A 20,613-nucleotide genomic window follows, 5' to 3' on the forward strand; every position below is an offset into this window, starting at 1 on the left:
TTTACTGTAATGCAGAAAGTGAATTATCAGTGGGTAATATTGACATTGATCTTGGGTGATGGTCATTGAAACTTTTCTGCTTTAGAAAAAAAGATCAAAGAGAAAGTTCTGTTCAGCTGGGTTAAGAAAAAAATGAATAAAGGAGTCAGGCATAAGTCCTAAACAACTACCCTAAAATTATGCAAATGTTTTATTGTGTTGAATTGTCTTAAATTTGGGTGTAGGTTTTAGAAATAATATCCTCAGCAATCCAAGCATATTTCTCATGGAGTTGCTAGCCTCCCACATGAAATCCTTACTTTCCATTTTGGCGGGGGGCAGAGAAGAGCAAGGCAAAGGGGAAAGGGGGCTTATAGTTGAACCTGAGTTTATTGAGTATGGAATATTGGAATTGTAAGGGAACTTTCTTCCATTTGAGCCATTTCCAGGCCAGAAGGTCATCAAACTCTGCTTGAATGCCCCCAGGAAAAAAAGTTCTCTTCTTCCACAAACAGCCCTTCTGTTTGGGTTCTGGCTGGCTGGCTTTGAGTATATGTTTTCTGTTATCTCACTTTCTAAAATATACACACTAGGGTTTCTGGCTGTTGATCTAGATTCTGTTCTCTGATGTGACCCAGAGGGAGGCTAATTCTTCAGTCTTTCTATGACTGCAGGGAGCTGAGTTTTCATTTCTGCAGGCCACATTCACTAATTCTTTCAGTTCTATCTTAAAAGCTTTTGTTTTGAGCAGGCTGAGTATCCCAGTGACTTCCTGAACTCCTTCTCTTTGTCAGCGTCTCTTCTGCAGCGAGATAGCCTTGGTCTGACCAGCACAGAATAGAACACATTTTTACTTTCTCCATACAAGGAGCTATACTCCCATTCTCATGTCCTAGGATCATATTCATTGTTTGTTTATTTTTATTTTAAAGCTAAGTTAATATCAGCTTAATCTCTGTTCTGTGTGTGTGTAGCCATGAGCCAGGCCTTCCTCCTTTTGAAGGCTCTGTAGGAGAGGTCTTGGGTAGTTCTCGTGTCGGTCACCACTTAGGTGTTCTCCTGATGAACTCATTTCATGGTTCCAGATTGTCAACATCCTTATGTAGGAGTTCAACATACACACTTTCTTGTCATGTGTGAACATGGCTTCCACACCTTAAGGTTCGATGAATAAAAATAATGAAACGGGTGTGTCAGGGCCAATGCTTAAGACAGACAACTATGCAGGGAGGTTGATACTGATTGGATTGTGCTCACTTAGCCCATCAGAAACCCACCCAGTTCTCGCATCTGATTTCATCTTGGCCTTATCAAATTCTTTGTTGAAAACCAGTAGTTGCACATACTACATTTCTTCCACCAACATTCTCTGACCTTATCAAGAAAGAAAACAAAGCTGATCTTTGTGAATCACCCCAACCCAATTCCTGGCAGTCACATTTCCACTGTATTCGTAAAGACAATTATGGGCTAGAAAGATGAGTGAGGAGTGTGACATGTACGAATAATAACTCATTTTGACAGTAGAAGCAAATAAATCTACCCAGCAGAAGCAGAGAAGGAAGTCCAGACTGCTTGAAGTTGAAAGAATTCTGTAGTGTCTTTTACTAAGTGTCAGAATATGCTGTCTACTTTTCTTAATAATCAATTCATCCACCTGGATGGCTGGTCCATTCTCTCACAACCCTTGTTGCTATTTTTAACATTATTTTAGACCTTTGCAATGTTGCTTTTAATGCAAACATCAATACAATATGATGGCCTTTTATCTTTCATCAGTCACCTGGGTGAAGTTCATACCCACAGGTTACAGAGCCTTAGAGGTAATTGACACTGGCCAGAAGATAACAGGAGCCTGAGTTACAAGATCAGAGCTTCTCCTGTCAGAGGCCATGAAGCCTGGTGGACAGAATACTTGCCTACACCTTAGCTCTGCTTTTTATGAATTTTTAGACTTGTGATAAAAGAGGATTTTGTTAACTGGAAGCATTGGTCGAGAGCCTCTAGGTAGCAGAAAATGTTTGTTTAAAATGCAGGCTCTCGGACCCCCATCCTTCTCATGATGGCGTCCTGGAATATTTAATGCTTCTGGGCCACCCTGTGTCCCTGAGGTGAAAAGCAAGACTCGAGGTGTTATAGAACTAAAATCTGGGTTGACAGTCTCTCCAACTGGCTAAAAGGCCACCTGTCCTCTTGCCCACACTTGGATCAACACTGAGTCCATCTCATCTTATACAGAAGAGAACAGGAAGGCAAGGTCACACAATGAGAGAGCACAGCTCTGGGCTTCTGTTTCCTTCTGGGTAGAAAAGACATGATGATGCATTTGCCATTTGCTATCCAAGAATGTTGGCAGTCCCTGCTGCATGTGTGTAAAGCCTGCTGCATGCTCTGCAAATGCAAAGAAGAGTGACTCTTAGGACCAACGAGCCAGGTCCTCAGAGATAAGGGCCATGGGAAAGGGGAGAGGATGCTGTGCAGTCCCACCTCACAGTCATTCCAGAAACCACTGGCGTGGCCCAGGGTGAGGCCACCCCAGTTTTATTTGTGTCAGTGTCAGCCCTCTTCCCTGGGAACCCTTCCCAAGATAACTGTCCTCAAGGGGAAAAAGGTGACACTAGGGACCCTCTTCTCCAGGAAAAATTGTGACTGTCCTTAACTTTCAAGGCTTTCTTCTTTTTGCCACATTGGCGTGTGCTAGCTGGGTCAGGAGTGGACCTCCTTGTGGTAAAACAGCTGGTAGTTTTGGGGCAGTCACATCTGCTCCTGGACCTCATCTCAGAGCTTCTGCAGTTGCCATGCCCTCTGCTTTCAGTCTCTTTCCCTTAGGTCCCCACATGTCCCTTTTCTGCCTCCTTCAGGCCTTGGCCCAAATGTCCCCTTAGCAGTGACATCCCCTACTTGGATTCCCAGCCTGCTCTTTCTGCTTCATTTTTATCATAGCTTTCACTACAGGTTGGCATTTTACTTATTTTTTGGTTCATTTACTGTCTCTCTGCCCACCTTGGTTGGTATGGCCTAGGAGGCAGAGATTTAACTAAACTCCTGCCTCTGGTTGCTCACAGTGCAGCAAAGGCAGACCCCAGCAGGGCTCTGTGCCTGTGTTCACATGGTATAGGCCTGGAGGGAGCAAGAAAGCTGCTACCTGTGTGGAGGTGAGGCTGAGACCCAGGCCAAGTATGGACAGATGGCTATGTTTCTGTTCTGGAAGGTTCTCTGTCCCTCAGTACTGTCCCAGACAGCACTGAGCATAACCTAGAAGGCAGCCTGGGACTAGTCCTAGTCACTATTGCCTTTCTATAGCACCTTGAGCAAGTCACTTTCCTGTACCTGTCTCCTTGCCTCATTCACAGAAAGAAGAAAATCATATTACCTAATGTACTTTGGGCTCTCTTAATGGGAAAGTCTCTCCAGGGCCTGCAAAACCCTTCCTCTTTTAGAATGTGGCCATTTGAAGGAAAGACTTGCCCCCTGGCTCCTCTTTGCCAACTCTCTAGCTGTAGCTGCCTGGCCATTGGGATGGTTTCCATCTTGATTGTTCTTGGTCCAGAAATACAGTAGGCTTTTGATAACCAAAGAAGCCCTTTTCTTTGTGCTACCCACAGCCCTACCTAAGAAGAGCAGATTTCACTGTTCCTATCCTCCTGGGGCTTCCTTTGTGCTCCCAAACCCTACCTTAAAGCCTAGCGTCCCCCAGGGACTGGGCAGCCACTTGGAGAGCTAGGAGCAGATGCAAAAGCCTGGGGTCTTTAAGGATGACCTAATCTCCCTACTCAGAGGTCATTCCAGAGGCAGAGGTCCCAGCACTTGTCCTCTAATTTCCTTTTACCCTATGTCTTACAGAAATTTAAAGAATATGTGAATGGCAGTAACCTCATCACCAAGCTACAGGCCAAGCATGACTTACTCAAGCAGACACTTGGAGAAGGTAAGTTGGGTCTTAGAGGCCCCCAGGAGGGGCTGTTTTCCCCAGTAGGTCATGTTGTGTTCCCTGGGGCTTCTGAGCTGTTTAGGCTTGAGACTCTGAACCCTTGGCAGAATGGGGCCTGGTACTGGACCCACCTGCCAGGACTGGGCAGCTGGGGAAATTGGGTCCAGTCTGGCTGCAGAAAATAGAGGGTAATCATGGGTCTTAATTTAGGATATGGGAGAAGGTCATGGTCTAGTACTCATTAGGTAGTGGGTGGGAATCCAGGGACCTAAGGGTCAGCATTGATGATTTTCAGCAGATGCCAGAAATATGGGTAGAGTGCCCGGCGAGGGTTCTAGATCCAGAGAAGGAAATTCCAGACATATGAGACATGGTTTAGTCCTTGGAGGACCTGAAGACTAGGCTTAGAACCACCCAAATCTTCTAGTGACAGTTGAAATAAAACCCTAGCTGCTCTCATGGCACATAAGCCTCTCTGTCACTTGGCTTCTGCTTATTTCCTAATCTCATCCTTTCTGTGTTCCATCCAGGCAGGACAAGTCTGTGCCTTTCAAAACCCACCAAGCTGATTCCTGTCCCAGGGCCTTTGCATTTTGCACGTGCAGCCATCACCCAAGCCAGAATAAAAAACCATCACCATTAAAAATCTCCTTCTGCCCCTTTCCAGCCAGTCCTCCCACTCTACCCCAAGCAACCACTGATCTGATTGCTGTCACCATAGATCAGTTTTGTGTGCTGCAGCTGGTCAGAACTTGGAGGTTTTGGGGGTAATAGAAAAGTTTTATATCCTGATTTGAGTAGTGATTATACACAGGGGGCATACATTTGTCAAAACTCATGATTGTCGAGTAAAGGGGTAGAGGAGTTAGTTTCAATGAACTTTCTCTTTATCAGCACCCCTCCCCCCCTTAAATTCTACCCATTCTGACATTTCAGTATTGGACTAGGGAGTAGAAGGGCTGAGGAGGGTGTAGGTAACAAAGAGGGCAGAAAAACAGCAAGAATGAAGGTGTAAGGGAAGAGACAGAAAGTCCAAGAGAAGCCTAGGGGAAGCGGGTAACAGGGTAGCTTCCAAGACAAGGAATGGACAGGAGGATTAGTTTTTATGGGCCTGGCTCTGGGGGCCATTCTCATGAGCCCTGTATGAAAGGCAGGCTCATATGAGTTTGTGGCTACTTGTATTTTTCAGAATAAGATTCCCTGGGTTTAAAAAAAGTAGATGTTCTTATAAAAAATAAGATCCTATGAGTCCTTAGACTGGGAAGAGAAGACTTCTTTCTGGCTCTTCCCTGTGCATTGTCAGATGGAAACTTCTATTGCTGTCCTTGCCTGACTGGCCCTAATGAGATAATAGTAATTATTATGGTTGGTATAACTCCTGGTCCATTTGGTTTTCCAAGTTTATTTAGCCTCCAAACTCACCTTGCCCTGAGATGTGGCTCTCTTCCCAGTTTTGAGCTGCTAGCAACAAAAGCTGTAAGAACATGTAGCTTTAGACGTACAGGGCTGCTAAAAAAGAACCATCCAGAATCTCTTTTAGTGAACCAGCCATGTAAAAGCCTAGCTTGCTTCCTTGACAATAGGTCTTGGTACACTGGCTAATTCTAGAAAAGTTTTTTGAATGAACTTTTAATTTTACAATAGTTTTAGATTGCAGAAACTTTAGAAAGATAGTACAAGATGGGCTGGGGATGTGGCTCAAGCGGTAGCGTGCTCGCCTGGCATGCTTGTGGCCCGGGTTCGATCCTCAGCACCACATACCAACAAAGATGTTGTGTCCGCCGAGAACTAAAAAATAAATATTAAAAAAAAATTCTCTCTCTCTCTCTCTCTCTCTCTCTAAAAAAAAAAAAAAGTATAAGAGTTCCCACATACTCATACCCAGTTTCCCCTATAGTAACATCTTACATTAGTATGGTATATTTATCACAACCAATGAATACTGATATACTATTATGAACTAAAGTTAGTAAACTACTGACTGACAGAAGAAAAAACTGAAGCTGAATAAATTGAGACAAAATCTTCATTCATTTTTTATATCTACTACACAGTGAAGTATACTATGGATTCTTAGGATATTGAGTGAAAAGGGAGAATTTGCAACCAGAAGAATTTGATTCAGAATGAGAATATTCTTGCCCAGAGGAGAAAGGGGTACATGGAAAAACTGAGCAGCCAAGAGAGCTCAGAATCTTATCAAATTCATTCTTCTGAGTGTTGATCAATGAATCCCCTCTACTGAGCATTTTTTAAAATATGTTTTTAGTTGTCAATGGACCTTTATTTTACTTATTTATATGTGGTGTTGAGAATCAAACCCAGTGCCTCACATATGCCAGACAAGTGCTCTACCAGAGAGCCACAATCCCAGCCCTTCTACTGATCATTTTGTCTTCTCTATTCCATGGAATCTTTTTTCTAAGAGTTGGGCCAGGGTATAGTTGTACCTAGATCAATGGCTCTTATATGTTCTCTGACAGTCATTTTGTATATGGAGGGATGATTTAGAAATTTAAAAGCCAAATAAGAAATATAGGGCCAAAGGAATATTTGGCTAAAAAGATAAGGTGTTTTGTTTGTTTGTTTGTTTTTTTAAAAGAAGTCTCATGTCTGATGCTTCAGTTTATCTCTAAAGTGCCCTTTTGGCAGCAGGTAAGAAAAGTTACAGGAAGCACAAGGTCTTTTTGGTCACCTTTACTTAGAAGTGAATTTCTTAATGTGATTGACCCCAGGCACACAAGTTTTAAAGCAGCTAGGTTCCCTGTTACAAATGCTGCTACTGTCACGTTGGGAACAAGAACATATATCCTCTTCTGCCCTTGGCTGTTGCTATGTCATTTTATTGACTAGAGAAATCTCTGTTTATCATCGTCTCAGTTTATCATGAGTCTTAGATATAGGACCTTTTTATTGCTCTGAGGTTTGGGTATTCTGTAAGCTCTAGGGCTTATACCCTGATAAGATGGTTTTTCAGGTTACTAAGATCCCTCAAGGATTAATAAATGCATTGTCTATAATAGGAATGGGATAAACCTTTCAGGCTAAACTTAATAGCCCATCATAGAGCAAAATGGCCACCAGGACTAGACAGTCTGACCTTTTAGAAAATGGCCAAGGTACCAACTATAAAATATGTGTCTTTAAAATCTCAGCACATCTCAGGAGGTTAAGAACAGAGCATTTTTTGATTTCTGACATTTGTTAGAAGTTGAAATACTATTCCTAAAGATGTTGATAATGGCGTTCTTAAGAGCTAGAATGTGACTATAAAGCTGAAGGATCCTGCTGGGCACAGTGGCACACACCTACAATCCCAGCAATGTGGAATATTAAGGCAGTAAGATTGCAAGTTCAAGGTCAGCCTCAGCAACTTAGTGAGGTCCTAAGCAACTTAGCAAGATACTAGCTCAAAATAAAAAAATAACAAGAACTGGGAATATAGCTCAGAGATAGAGCATCCCTAGGTTCAATACCCAATACCAAAACCAAAACCAAAACAAAAAGGATCATATGTTAGATATATTAGATTCCTCGTTAGAGGAAAGTCTGCCTTAAGTGTGTTCTGATGTTCTACTCCCATGTCCTAAACCCTTTGATTCCTACCCCTTCCCTTCTTCCCTTCCCACTCCATCTGTCTGCTCATCTAAAAGCACCACTGTGTATGGCTAGGGGATACTGTGGTACACAAGACAGATAACATCTCAGGGTAAAGAGACTTCAGTCAACAAACAGCAGTCATGCATAGCTTAATGATGGAGATAGTTTCTGAGAAACACACCATTAGGCGATTTCACCATGTGCAGAAGTCAGGGAGTGCTCGTACACAAATTTGGCATTCTCAGAGTAGGAAGCTACACCATACATAGAATATACATATATGATAGCCTGCAGGGCCATGATGAACAAGGCAGCATGAGATTAAATCAAGCAAAAGAGGAAATGATGTGATTAAGACACTGAACACAAGATATATGAGGCTGCTGCCTGAGTAATGCAGCACATTGTTTTATAGCCAACTTTTGTCCAGTAGGAGTACATTCTAAAATAATTATAAAAAGTACACTAAGCCGTGTGCGGTGGCACGTGCCTGTAATACCAGCAGCTTGGGAGGCTGAGACAGGAGGATAAAAACCAGGCCCAGCAACTTAACAATGCCCTATGCAACTTAGCAAGACCCTGTCTCAAAATAAAAAACAAAATTTTAAAAAATGGCTGGGGATATGGCTCAGTAGTTAAGTGCCTCTGAGTTCAATACCTGATGCCAAAAAACAAACAAACAAACAAACAAAAATTATCCAATAGTAAAATCGTTGTTTATTATAATTACCAAGAATTATGCACTGTACATAATTGTATGTGCCTCACTTTTACATGATTGACAGTGTAGTAGATTCACACCAGCATCACCACAATTACATGGGAAATGAGGGCTGGGGTTGTGGCTCAGTAGTAGAGTGCTTACCTAGCACGTGTGAGGCACTGGGTTCAATTTTTAGCACCACACATAAATAAAATAAAGGTCCATTGACAACTAAAAAATATTTTAAAAAATATGAGAAATGCATTGCACAACAATGACATTATGGTGGTTAAGATGTCACTAGGCGATGGGCATTTTTTGGCGCATTATAATCTTATGGAACCACTCTCATAATGTCATTGATCAAAATATCACTATGCAGCTCATGACTATACTGAGTAAAGAGTAATAATTATGATAAGCCCCATGAATGACAGATTTGGGCTGAGCTAGAAAACTGTATATGGCGGGCAGGGAGGGGGAAATCACCTCCTCCAGGAAGTGATGTGAAAGTTGAGGCTGAAGGCTGAGAAGTGTCAATCACATACAATAATTGGGGAAAGAGAGTTGGGGCAGAGGGTTGCTATTAAAAGCCAAGCATCACCTTTAAGGATACACTGAGTTTGAGGCAAATTCTACTGGGGCATCTAATTTTCCCTAATCTCATGTGTGTGAGGGTGGACCAAGTTCCCCAGGAAAAGCTCATATATGAAGCCAGAGAGCCTGGATTGGAGTCCAAACTTTATACTTAAGCAGGGACTTGGGAAAGTCACTTCATCTGTTCAAATCATTTTGCTTGTCTGGTGTTACAGGGTTGATACCCTGTGTGCAATTGTATTGTGGCACTGCTGCATGTCACACTGTTGCATATTCTACTTTTGGACTGTTATAATCATTAAGCACTGAGCTTGTTGAAGGCAAAGGATCTGTTTATTCATTTACTCATTCAATAAATATTTATTGAGCACATGATTTGTGCAAAATGCATGATTTGTGTCCAAGACCGTGGTGTTATAAAAATTTTAAGAACAGATGAGATTCCTTCTCTATAGAATGGAGTGTTGTTTAGTGGAGATAGACTGGGAATAGACAAGTAAATAAGAGGCAAGAAAAATATTGATGTTAAGCCCTATAAAGAGAGAAGTTAAATAGATAAAGGTGACATAAGGAGATAAATGTCTGCTTTAGGTAGAAGAAGCTTTTGTCTGGACCCAACTTTTCAGCGGAGACCTAGAAAGCAAGCAAAAGCCAGCCAAGCAAGTATATGGGGAAGAAGATTCCAGGAAGCAAATGCAAAGGCCTGTTTTAGGACTGTGCAGAAAGAAATTGTGTCAGGAACATCATGCTCAAAAGAGAAAGTAGTCCAGATAGTTGGAGTAGTAGCTCACAGGATCAACTCAGATCTCAAAAGCCTTTAAAAAATAGTAAGAGGCTTAGATTTTATTCTATGTGCAGTGGAAGGTTATTGGAAGGTTGTAAGCAAGAAAATGACATGATATTATTTGCAGTTTAAAGAGATTTATTACCCATCATCTTCATGAGTCCAGGATGGACTGTACTGGATAGAAAAACTGAGTAAAAGGAACATGGGGACCTGGGAATGTGGCTCAGTTGGTAGAGTGCATGCCCAAGGCCCTAGGTTCAGTCCGCAGCAACACACACACACACACACACACACACACACACACACACACACACACACGGAACTGGCCCAAGATGGAGGGAAGTGGGCAGATTTAAGGAGGAAATAGTTTTCAAAGATGATTCTTACACTTCTGGCTTAAACAAATGGGTGGGTGTCCCATTTATTGAGATTTTGAAGACTTGGGTAGGACTAGGTTTGGGACATGGAAACGGGATGTGTTTTGGGGGAACGTTTAAGGTGAGAGATATTGAGAGGATAACTACTGGTAAGTGAATGGATAAGGAAAATTTGGTTTGTCTATACAAAAAAAAACATTACTCAACCAAAAAAAAAGGAATGAATTACTTAATCATGCTATGTGGATGAACCTCAAAAACATAATGCTAAATGAAAGACACCAGTGCAGAAGGTCACATGTTGGACGATTCTGTCAACATCCAGGCAAACCTACAGCGGTTGAGAGTAGTTGGTGGTTGTCTGGGGCAGGTGGTGGGAACAGTGACTATAAATGGGCAGAAGGAATCTTTTTTGCTTTTAGGGGGGAAAAATGAATGTTCTGATTTTTTTTTTTTTTAAAAAAAGCCAATTAAACATTACCGTGTACTTTTTCTCCCCAGGGGAGAGAGCAGAATGTGGCACCACCAGGTGAGAGTTGGAAAATCTTGTTCTCTTTTACCCGCTGCCTGAGGTCGGGTGTGGGGTGGTTGGCGAGGGATAGACCGCTGGGAGCGAGGGAAGCTGGGACCCACTTCACCAGCCAGGGTGGTGCGGATGCTAAGGGAAGGCACAGGGGCCGTGGAGGTTAGAGGTTGCTTCGCTTGTTGTAGCACTGGAGTGGCGAAGCCACGCCCCCTGAGCTGTCGATGGGCTGGGGGCTCTGTCGGAGCTGCTGTGGGGCTTTTCCCCTTGGTGCTGTCCACTAGGTGGGTCAGCAATATCTACCTTAGAGCCATAGAGGACAGCCAGTAGAAGCCAGAGGCTGTTGACACCCTCCCACCCCCCGCCTCTCTTTTGTTATGTGGTCACTGAGCGAACTGCCCAGCTTAGGTGGGCGGGCCCAGCCTCGGTCTGGGTTTGTCAAGCAACTTTTGGGGGTTTGGCTGATATTGTGCACAGCTGGGCATACGCATGCGCGCGCGGACACACACAGATGCGTGCTCACACATCCGCGCTGCCCACACCCTGGCTTGGACCTCATGGGCACCTGGATGGGCTGTCGCAGAAAGTAACAAATGGGCAACTTCTGCTTTCTCTTCAGCTTGTTCAGCACTACCCTTTGCGCTTTTCCCTGAGCACACCAGAGCCAGTGAACACTTTGCCTCAGCAGCTGAGAGCTCATGGGCTCACTTGCCTCTGCTTTCCCAGAGCTTAGAACTTAGAACCATAAGCAGCTCTGTCACCACCCAGGTTGTTCCTTGGAGCCCATCCATTTCAAAGTTCTCAGCAAGAGCTATGAGGCTGCTGGACATGAACTCAATCAGTGGTCTGAAAGTCTGCACTTTGCCGCGGTTGAGAACCACTTTTTGCCTCACTTTCTGGGCCCAGTGACCTGATGGCATTCTTTGCAACCCCTCACACATCCTTCCCAGTGGTTCAGAATCCTGGAAAGCTGGCCTACTTGGCAAGAGCAAACATGAGCCCCCAACTCTCCCCTGCTGCTTGGGAAGGGAATAGGCAGGGCAGAGACTTGGAAAGCTCCTGGCTTTTAAGAGTGTTGGGACAAGGGCTTTCCAGAAATTCTGCCTGTGCAGCTGTTCCTCTGGGCCTGGGAATTTGGGAACATCAAAATGATTCACACCAGGCAAGGACCTTCCCACATATGGGGCAGCAGATGTGCAGGGTCACTTTCGAAGAATCTTTCAGAAACAAACTTATTATTATTACTTTTTTTTTTCTGGCAAGAAGATGTTGTTATAATCCCAAAACATAGAAGCCACATTTTCTACCGAAGTCTGCAAATAGTGGAACAGATGGAGATGAATGGAGCCAATCCTCACTTCTTCCTCATTCCTACAACTCGGGCAGGAGAAGATTGCTCCAGCAGATTGCTGGAGAGGAGATCTGTAATCAAACCCTTGGCCAGGTCTCCTCCCTCAGGGGAATGTTGAGGGTTGATTTTTCATTTTTTTTTAAATTACATAAAGCCCTATGAGGCCTTGTCTTCCACACCCACTTTAACCAAGGACTTGGAAAATTCAAGCTAAAGTTACCAGACCTCACACTTAGATACCTTGCCACTAAACTCTAGACCTAGGAGAGGATGCACTCTGGCTCCTGGCCAAGGTCAAAGGCAACTTTGTTCATAAACTAGAAGCCTGTCCTTGCTTCTACAATCATTATTTAACTTGTGGAACTTGTTGCCAACTTGGAAAAAAATTTAAAATTAATCACAGAAGGCCCTGGGTGAAATGTCTCTGTACTGTGACTCTCTATACCTTTCATAGACCTTTGCACATAGTCACTCTCATTTAGGATGGTCATTTGAGCAGGTTCCCTAAGCCAGGTTGCTGGTAACTGTATCTAGAAGGGCCAGTTTTTGCACACCAGATGCAACATGTTGTATTTTCTCACACTTAAGAACCTTATCTTTGAATAGTCCAAATTCATAATAACTATAACTTAGGCTGGCCAGATGTGATATTGCACTTAAAAAGTATATGACAAATGGCAAAGCCACGGAAAAACATGAATTTGTAATTATTGTCATTCAAACAAAGTTAGCCTCCCTAACCCAGGGGGACGTGCCCTGTGGTCTAGATTAGAGGTGAAATTACTTGACAAATACAACTCAGCACATACACAGGCACATCCCCCTAGAGTTTCACTGCATTGAACTTCGGTATTGCCACCATTTTGGATTTGACATCCATGTCTATTAGGTTTTCTAGGGAAATTTCTAATCACATCGTTTTGGTCACAGAATAATTTCAAGCCAACACCTGGGTTGCCAACATATATTGATTTTCATTTTGGTTGAAAGGCAGAAAGGGGACATTGGTCTCTGGTTTCTCTTTTTTCCTCTCTGTGGCTTTCTCTGTCCCTGTTTGCCCTGCCTTTCTTTCTCTCTCTCTCTTTCTTTCCTTTTTTGCTCTGCAACTGAGCAGCAGAAGAGATGGAAGGCTTAGGCTGCCCCACTTTCCTTGGCTGAGCTGTCCCCCTGCTCCCCACTTTGTGCCCCACCCAGCACTTCAGTAAGTCTATACAGATTTGATATCGTGCAAAGTTGGGATAGCTACGGTTCCCTGTCAGAGATTCCAGTCAGTGCACAGAGCCACACAGAAAGCAGTCCCAGTGTGATACAAATGGCCCTTTGTTTTCTGAATTGAGCAGGGAAAATGGGGAAGGATATACTATTTTCCTTTTATTTCCACTTTGTGTAAAGTTTCTTAAAAAAAAAAAACAAAAAAAAAAAAAACGCTTAGGACTTATATTAAGAAAATCTTCCAACTGGGCACCACAGAGATTTTTGATCCTGGTTGTCCATCACCTGCACCATGAGTCTCCACTCTTGCTGGCCACGAGCATTTAGTAGATAAATCAATATGACTGCTGGCTGTTCTGTGATAAAATCACTTTCTCCATGTCACAGTCACACTGGAGTCTCAAGTAGGGAGAGCAGCATTCTACTCCCAGCTTCAATCACATTTTATTTGTGTGACCAGGGGCGTCCGTTCACTGCCGTGGGCTCATTTGCCTTCTGAGTGAAATGGGTTTAGCAGTTCTTGCCGACCTCACAGGGTTGTTTTGAGGTCATCCTCAATGCGGGATAAGGAAATGATCTAAAACAAGGTGACAATGTTGCTAGCCTTAAGTTATTTCTGATCCCCAAAGTTAAAACCTGTGGCCTCGTGTCACGTTTTTGGCACTCTCTTTCGGCTTTTTTGCATTTGGAAATTCAAAACCAAGTCCATTATTAGAAATCCCACCCCTCCTTCCATACACAGAGCCTCAGAAAATAAGTAATTTTTGAAAAAGAAATGACACGGACTTAGCTAACCAAATTGACTTAGATCCAAGATGGGCTCGAAATAATCTTGCCTGTTGTTTCTTTACAAAATTTTGGTCTGTGCTGTTATTTTGGTTCCACTGTTTGGGTGGCATGCTAGTTGGAGTGTGTCTTTGCCCATGCATGCCCTAGAGCTTAGCAGAATTTGCTCAATGCTCAACTCCTAGGAGGAGTTGGTCAGCATTCCCCAGGCTGGCCTGCTCCAGGAGACAGGTACAGCAAGCTCCCTGAAAGAGGCAGCATGAGCCTCATTTGTCTTGATTGTCTACACCTTCCTGCCCATTCACAAACATCAACCAAGACTTTGGGGACCAGGGCTTTGCTTGTCATGTGTGGATATTCTCTGTGTCTGGCTGAGTACCCACTTTGTGCTCCACAAATTTGAAACCAAGCCATTTGGAAATGACTGCCTCTCTTGATTAGGGGCCCTCCTCCTCACCTCAAAAACAAAACAAAAACAGCAACAGCAACAACAAAAAACCCAAAAAACAAACCTTTGCCTGGAAAATATGGCAGCCTCAATTTGTGCTAGTTGGGTGATGACATGAGCAAATAAGCCACACAGTCCTATGCATGGTGAGCAACTCTGGAAACAGGTCTAGTGTTTGTGGCAGTTTCATTGTTCCTGGTAAACTGTGGTGTGTTTCCCCTCCCTGTGGCCAAGAACAGAGCACAGGCAGTGGGGATCCTAAAGCAAAGCAAGACACTTTCATCCTGACCCCATGGCAAGGGTTGGCTGGAAATGAAAAGGAACCCTAAGGCTCCATGACTGTGACCTGGTAGGAAAAACCCTGGAGGTGGAGCCCAAAGGACCTAGGTTTGTGGCTGGCTCTGCCACTTCTGCCCTCTGGCCTCAGTTTCTGCCTCTGTAAAATGGGGCCATATGTTGACATCTGTTAAGTGTGATAATGGACTTGAAAGTACTTTAATCAAAAGTGTACTTTACTGAAGAACAGGGTATTATCATCATCCCAGGTCACCTGGGAACCCCGAAGAAGCTGCAGCCTGCTTCCTGGCATCAGCTTCTTCATCTCAGAAATGAGAATAATAATTGCCTGGCTCTCAGATCAATGAAATAAAGATTAGTCAAGTGCATTTGAAATGCCAAGAAGCATTAGGAAGATGAGTGCCCTGGTACATTGGGAGTTGAGACTTGGTGATGGATTTAAGCCAAAATAATGAAAATTAACCCTCCCAATAATTTTTGAAAGTCTCTTGCTTTCTTAGGCTATTGATTACATCTCTCTCCCCTGATCCCCCTTCCATCTGGTCAGCTTTGCAGGATAACGGCCTCTGATTAGAGTTTCTGTGGTTTCTTGGACACATACTGCCCCAACCCCAACATTAATTTAAATGCATTTGTGTTCCATGAGAGTTGCTCCTGCCTGGCATTGTGGGTAAATTAAGATTTCCTAAGACACCCAAAAGCCTCAGATGGAACATTGGAAACCAATGCTTCCGGGGTCCAGGGGCTTCCATTCACATTTATGTTCTCCTCCAGTTTGGGGTTTTAAGAGCGTCTTTCCCAGTTGGATGTTTATGTTTGTTGTTTTCTTGATTTCTTTTGTTCCGTTTTCCCCTAGGCCCCCCTGCCTTCCCCCTAAACCACAGAAAATGAGGAGACCTAGGCCTCTTTCAGTGTGTAGCCATAAGCTCTTTAACGGCAGTATGGAAACGTTCATTAAGGTACTTGCTGGGGAGCCATGGAGTCCGCGAATGTGCCCAATGTAATGGCAGCCTCTGTCCACCCTCATGCTCCAGCTGACAATGTGTCCCAACTGACTTTCTATTCCATTCCTGGGCCAGTCCTGATTGAGCTAGCTCCTTGTTGCAGCTTGCTGGTAGCTTCAGTGAGGACCCTTCATCACAGCTGCTTTGCTCTGACCAGGTGCCCCTAATACTGTCCACGATTCTCAGTCCTAGGGGGATATGCCTGATCAACCAAGTACAAGTGGGGTTGAACCGCCATACACTTCACTGCTTCAGAAACTGTAGTCCTAAAGCTTGAGGGACAGTTAGGAAAATCCCATTATCTAGTGCTGGGATGTAGTTCAATGGTAGGTATTTACCTACCGTGTGGGAGACCCTGAGTTCCATCCCTAGCACCACAACAGAAAGAAGAAGAAAGGAAAAACCCCATTATACTTTATACCCACATCTCTCAAGAGGAGACTGATTGAAAGCAACACCAACAAAATCCCTATGGGTAATAGCGTGTTTTTATACCAGTGCATTATTTTATTTCATTTAGTTGAGTAGATATCAGCAAAGGAAACATATACAGTTTGAGTGAGAGAAATTCTTCCCACCTAGTTTTTTCTTTTTAGATGGTTTAGAACAGGGGAGAAGAGTCGAGGTGGTCCTTTTAGAAATACAAGTTAACCCATGACACCTCAAACTAAATATTAAAGCATTTTGACTAGATAAATTTCTCTATCGTTTTTTCTTTTTCCTTTGATGTAAAGGGTATAAGAACAAGCCATCCATGGGGTGGGGTTGTGGCTCAGCAGTTGAGCGCTCGCCTCGCATGTGTGGGGCCCTAGGTTCGATCCTCAGCACCACATAAAAATAAACAAACGAAATAGGGGTATTGTGTCTAACTACAACTAAAAAATAATAAAATATTAAAGAAAAGAACAAGCCATCCCAGATAGATAGAACCATTCTAGGCAATTTAAGATGGTGATGGTATTTCAAAGAGCAGCAGGTAGGGGGACATGCATTCTTATTACTTAGGGGAACAGAGGCAAAATCCTTTCTGGTTATTTGAGAGCCTGCCCCCAGCCAATCAAGAAACTTTCTTCAGAAAAGAAGACTGGTGTCAATCAGGACACAAGTGAAGGTATTTGGGCATTGCTGATGACTTTGGAGTTATGGAGGCAGCCCCTGCGCCAGCTTTCTTTCCTCTGTATGCATATGGGTTACGTCACAGGCTTTCAGGACAGAGAAGAACTAGGTACAGGGCTGGCCTGTGGAGTTGGACAGAAGGAGCCCCTGAAAGAAGGAACAAAAGGAACAAAGGTTCAGAACAGGGACAACTTCCCTAATTTGCCTTATCTTTGGAAGGAATTCACTCTTATTTGACAGTATTTGAAAATTAGGTATTCCATTGAGTTAAATGTTCTCTTAATAGATCCTACATGTATTGTGTGACTGTAAAGTCATCCAACTTCATTCCCCTGACCACATGAGCATGTGCCCATTGAGCTAGGTGCCTTGGGAAGCCATCTTCTTCTTCTAATTATATCACCATCACCTTTGCTGCCACAACTTTTTAGCCAGTCTTCTTTAGAGCCCTCTTGCCTGGCCTCTGTCATTAGTGCTATAACTTTGTGTTAAAATAGACACTTTGGAATAAAAAGCTGCATTTGAAGCTTAGCTTTGCAACACCACTGGAGATCTGAAGTGGCAAAGGGAATATGGTACAGTGGTACCTGTCAACTAACTCTGAAAAAAGCCCCTAGCGCATATGAATAGTTGTGGCATCGTTGGAGTAAGTGCACTACCTCATAAGGGGCCAAGGGAGAAGAATACTAATATGATTGGGGTAAAAAAAGGTATATTTGTTAAATGCTATTGCATTTCTTTATAGTCACATGGTACCTGTAGCACCTATAATCATTGCAGTACAGGAAACATTCTGTGTGCCTACTATGAGTTCTGTAATCAGAGTTTCAAACAGCATTGATTTACTCTGAAGGATTATTAACTTTCAGAAAGTGAGAAAGCAGTCTAATTTATTCAGTTCTTCAACTAATGAGAATGGAATTTAATTTTTGATTCTAGTTCATGTGCTATCTTTCGGGCCATTAAATTTAAGAGTCCCCAGCTTTTGCTAGGTGCAGTGATGATCACCTGTAATCTCGAGGCTGAGGTAGGAGGATCACAAGATCAAGGCCAGCCTCAACAACTGAGAGAAGCCCTAAGCTACTTAATGAGACCCTGTCTCAAAATAAAAGGATTGGGGATATAGCTCAATAGTAAAGTGCCCCTGGGTTCAATCCCTAGTATCATCCAATCAATCAATTTATCAATCAATCTGTCCCAGCTTTGAAAAACCACACCTGTGGAAAGTATCTCAGTGAAATAAAATCAGTGGGACTCCATGACTCTGATGTTTCAGCAGGCAAGGGAGCATTGTCAAGTTATTAATAAATAAATGCCGTTGGATTTAGATTTAGAAATTTCTAGGACTCTACTTAAAGATACTTAAATCCTAGATTTTTTGTTGTTGTTCTCAGAAGGAGATCCCATTTTTATTCTAAGAGTGTATTTTGAGGCCTAGGAGGTACACCTCTGGGGCAGGGGACAGGCTCCATCTTGCTTCTGTGAGATGACAATGATAATGACCTACCTTATGTGATGAGGATTGAGTGAGCTTCTAGGCAGGCCATGCTTCTAGAACACTGGCCAGCACAATATAAGCGCAATGTAAGCCCTGTCTATTATCATTAACTTTAGGTTAATGCTTCTAGAGCCCCCTTGGGCCAGGCTGTTGCTCTGTAGGTTCCGTAATTGAGATAGCTTTAGCTAGATGTCAGGTAGCAGATGATTCCACTTTTTGAGATGCTGGGGTTTAGACAGGTGGCACCAGCTGGTAGTCACACCTCCTCCAAATTCTCAGCTCAGCCTCCTCAACAGGCTTGACTGAACCCATCTCAGAGTCTGACCTACTGCCCATGTGGCAAGAAATAGCCAACAGGTTCTCTGAACACTGGGAGTTTTTAGTGAAAGCAAAGGCTCGGTTCCACCCCTAAAATCAGAAAGGTGACCCACCTTCTCTCCATCCTCCCAGCCTTCATCTTTGGTTTCAGCAGGGTTCCGGGTGTGAGAGGGAGAACTAAGGATAGGAAGCAGAGCAAAGCCAAGTAGATACCCAGAAAAGCAAGCCAAGTATTGGGAGAATGTGGAGAAATGTTTGGAGTTTGGGTTCTGGTGGAATCCCTCTGGCTAGGCTCCCAATAAATATCATCATGTAAAGTTGAACTTTTTACCAAGAATGAGGATTCCTGGGCTGAATTCCAGGGACAGTGTTAGAATAGACATAAGGTGTGTTTCTTTGCTTTGGCAGCTGGGTTTACCCTTTGGGGACTTCAGTGGGCTCTTCCCTTTTGTGAATCAGTTGTCCCTTTTGTTGAAGTGAAGTAGATTTGGAGATGGGACTGGGCTCAAGATATACTTCCTGTACTTTGATAAGGACAAAAAGAGGCCCCTTCTTTACCGGTGTCCGGCAAAGGAGCTGAGTCTACCTATTGGGAGGCTGGCTGAGGGCAGCTCCTGGAAGGCCAGTGAGAGACAGAGGTCAGGGTGGCCCTCCCCACGGCAGGCCCATTGGCAGTCCCCCAGGACCTTTGCTGGCTGCCATTGCATTTTGGCGTTCACGGACTCTGAACTATCTGCTTACTATAACTGATCTTATTCCTGCATAATCTTTTCTTTTTCTCCTGCTCTGCTGCCTGTTTATTTTTTGTTATCAGAGGAAGAAGAAATGCTCGAACCAGGAACCAGGTATTTACTAGAAAGGCCTATTAGCCCCTTGCAGTTGGATGGAATCTGTCTTTAGATAGGACTTGCAGAGCAGAGCCCACTTTGGCTGTTGCCGATGGGTCACATCCTTCCCTTTCCCGACTGCACTCCAGCAAGGGCAGAACTGACAGGTTGGGTGTGGAAGAGCCAGGAGCATTGAAGTCCACGCCACCTTTGCAAGAGCATATTGCATATGCTTCCCTGTCCCCCTCACCTTCTGAGAAGGATAGTAACTTAATTTGACCCCTTTTCAAAGAAAGTTCAAAAAAATTTTGTGCTCTTTAAATGTCCTGAAATAATAGGGAGGTCAACCAGTCTTGGAATCCAAAGGAAATTGCCCCTTGCCCAGCCATGGAGAGTCTGGATAAGTCTACAGTCTCAGTGTGTGTATCTGAATGTTTAGCTTGTAATGACTGGAACTAGCCTTCCCTTCTTAGAGCTCAGAAGAAACCCATGGGGGCCAGCCCGGCTTCCCACAGGGCATGTTCTTAATTCTGCCATCAGGCCCCTCAGTAATGGGAAGAGGCCTTGATCTTGCCTTTGGACACATGAGCACTGGGAGAAGAAGGTTGAGTTGGAGCAAAGTGGAGTGGGAGGCAGAGCATCCTTCAAGGTCAGACTCCAGCCCCTCCACAGGGCGGGTTCCCTCTCCCCTGTCCTAGATGTGCCTGTCAAACCTCATGATCCCAGATTCCTTGCTGGCTGGGTAAGAAGACAGAGCATTTCTTTCAGATTATCATAGCTATGCTTTTTTCTGCACTAACTAAAGACTCTTTATTGTTAATTATCACAGAGACTTTAGGATTAGCACTTCCTTGCTTATTTTCCTACTAATCTGATGGTACTAATATTCTGGCTTGAGTTGTTAATTTGTGTTTGCAGTATCTTTTTCCAGTGGTGGTTGCCAAGCCCAATAAAACTCACATTTTTTTTTCCCTTAAGGATTCAGGACAAGCTATACCACTTGTAGTTGAGAGCTGCATCCGATACATCAATTTATATGGTAAGATCAATCTTGGGTCAGTACTTTCAGCTCTCTGCAGAACAGGTGCTGGACTGTTCTGGTAGGAATGAAATTCTAATTTGTCTTGGAAGACTTCCTGTCACTGTTCTGCTTCTGAGGAGGAACATGCTCCAGGGAACAGCTGCTGTTTGGAGTGCTGATGTTGGAGCTGTGTGTCTTGGTGGGTGGGTAATGGGACATAGTGGTGAGGGACTCAGGG

The 20,613-nt window shown here is 43.7% G+C and overlaps 1 protein-coding gene across 8 annotated transcripts in view; it reads left to right on the plus strand.

Moving 5' to 3' along the window:
* The window catches only part of Srgap3 (SLIT-ROBO Rho GTPase activating protein 3), a 249,719-nt gene that overhangs the window by 190,925 nt on the left and 38,181 nt on the right, over positions 1-20,613 (plus strand). For 4 of the 8 annotated variants that reach the window (XM_021732052.3, XM_021732054.3, XM_040290384.2 and 1 more), the window contains exons 10-14: positions 3,823-3,907; positions 10,476-10,503; positions 12,963-13,049; positions 19,342-19,372; positions 20,333-20,393. In XM_021732052.3, coding sequence (XP_021587727.1) covers positions 3,823-3,907; positions 10,476-10,503; positions 12,963-13,049; positions 19,342-19,372; positions 20,333-20,393 — 292 coding nt within the window. Of the gene's footprint in view, positions 1-3,822; positions 3,908-4,440; positions 9,186-10,475; positions 10,504-11,763; positions 13,050-15,447; positions 15,551-19,341; positions 19,373-20,332; positions 20,394-20,613 lie in introns of those variants that run through there. The other 4 variants (XM_005333839.5, XM_021732053.3, XM_021732057.3 and 1 more) reach the window with 4 other exon arrangements.

Source organism: Ictidomys tridecemlineatus, chromosome 16, assembly GCF_052094955.1.
Source record: "Ictidomys tridecemlineatus isolate mIctTri1 chromosome 16, mIctTri1.hap1, whole genome shotgun sequence".
Classification (NCBI taxonomy): Eukaryota; Metazoa; Chordata; class Mammalia; order Rodentia; family Sciuridae; genus Ictidomys; species Ictidomys tridecemlineatus.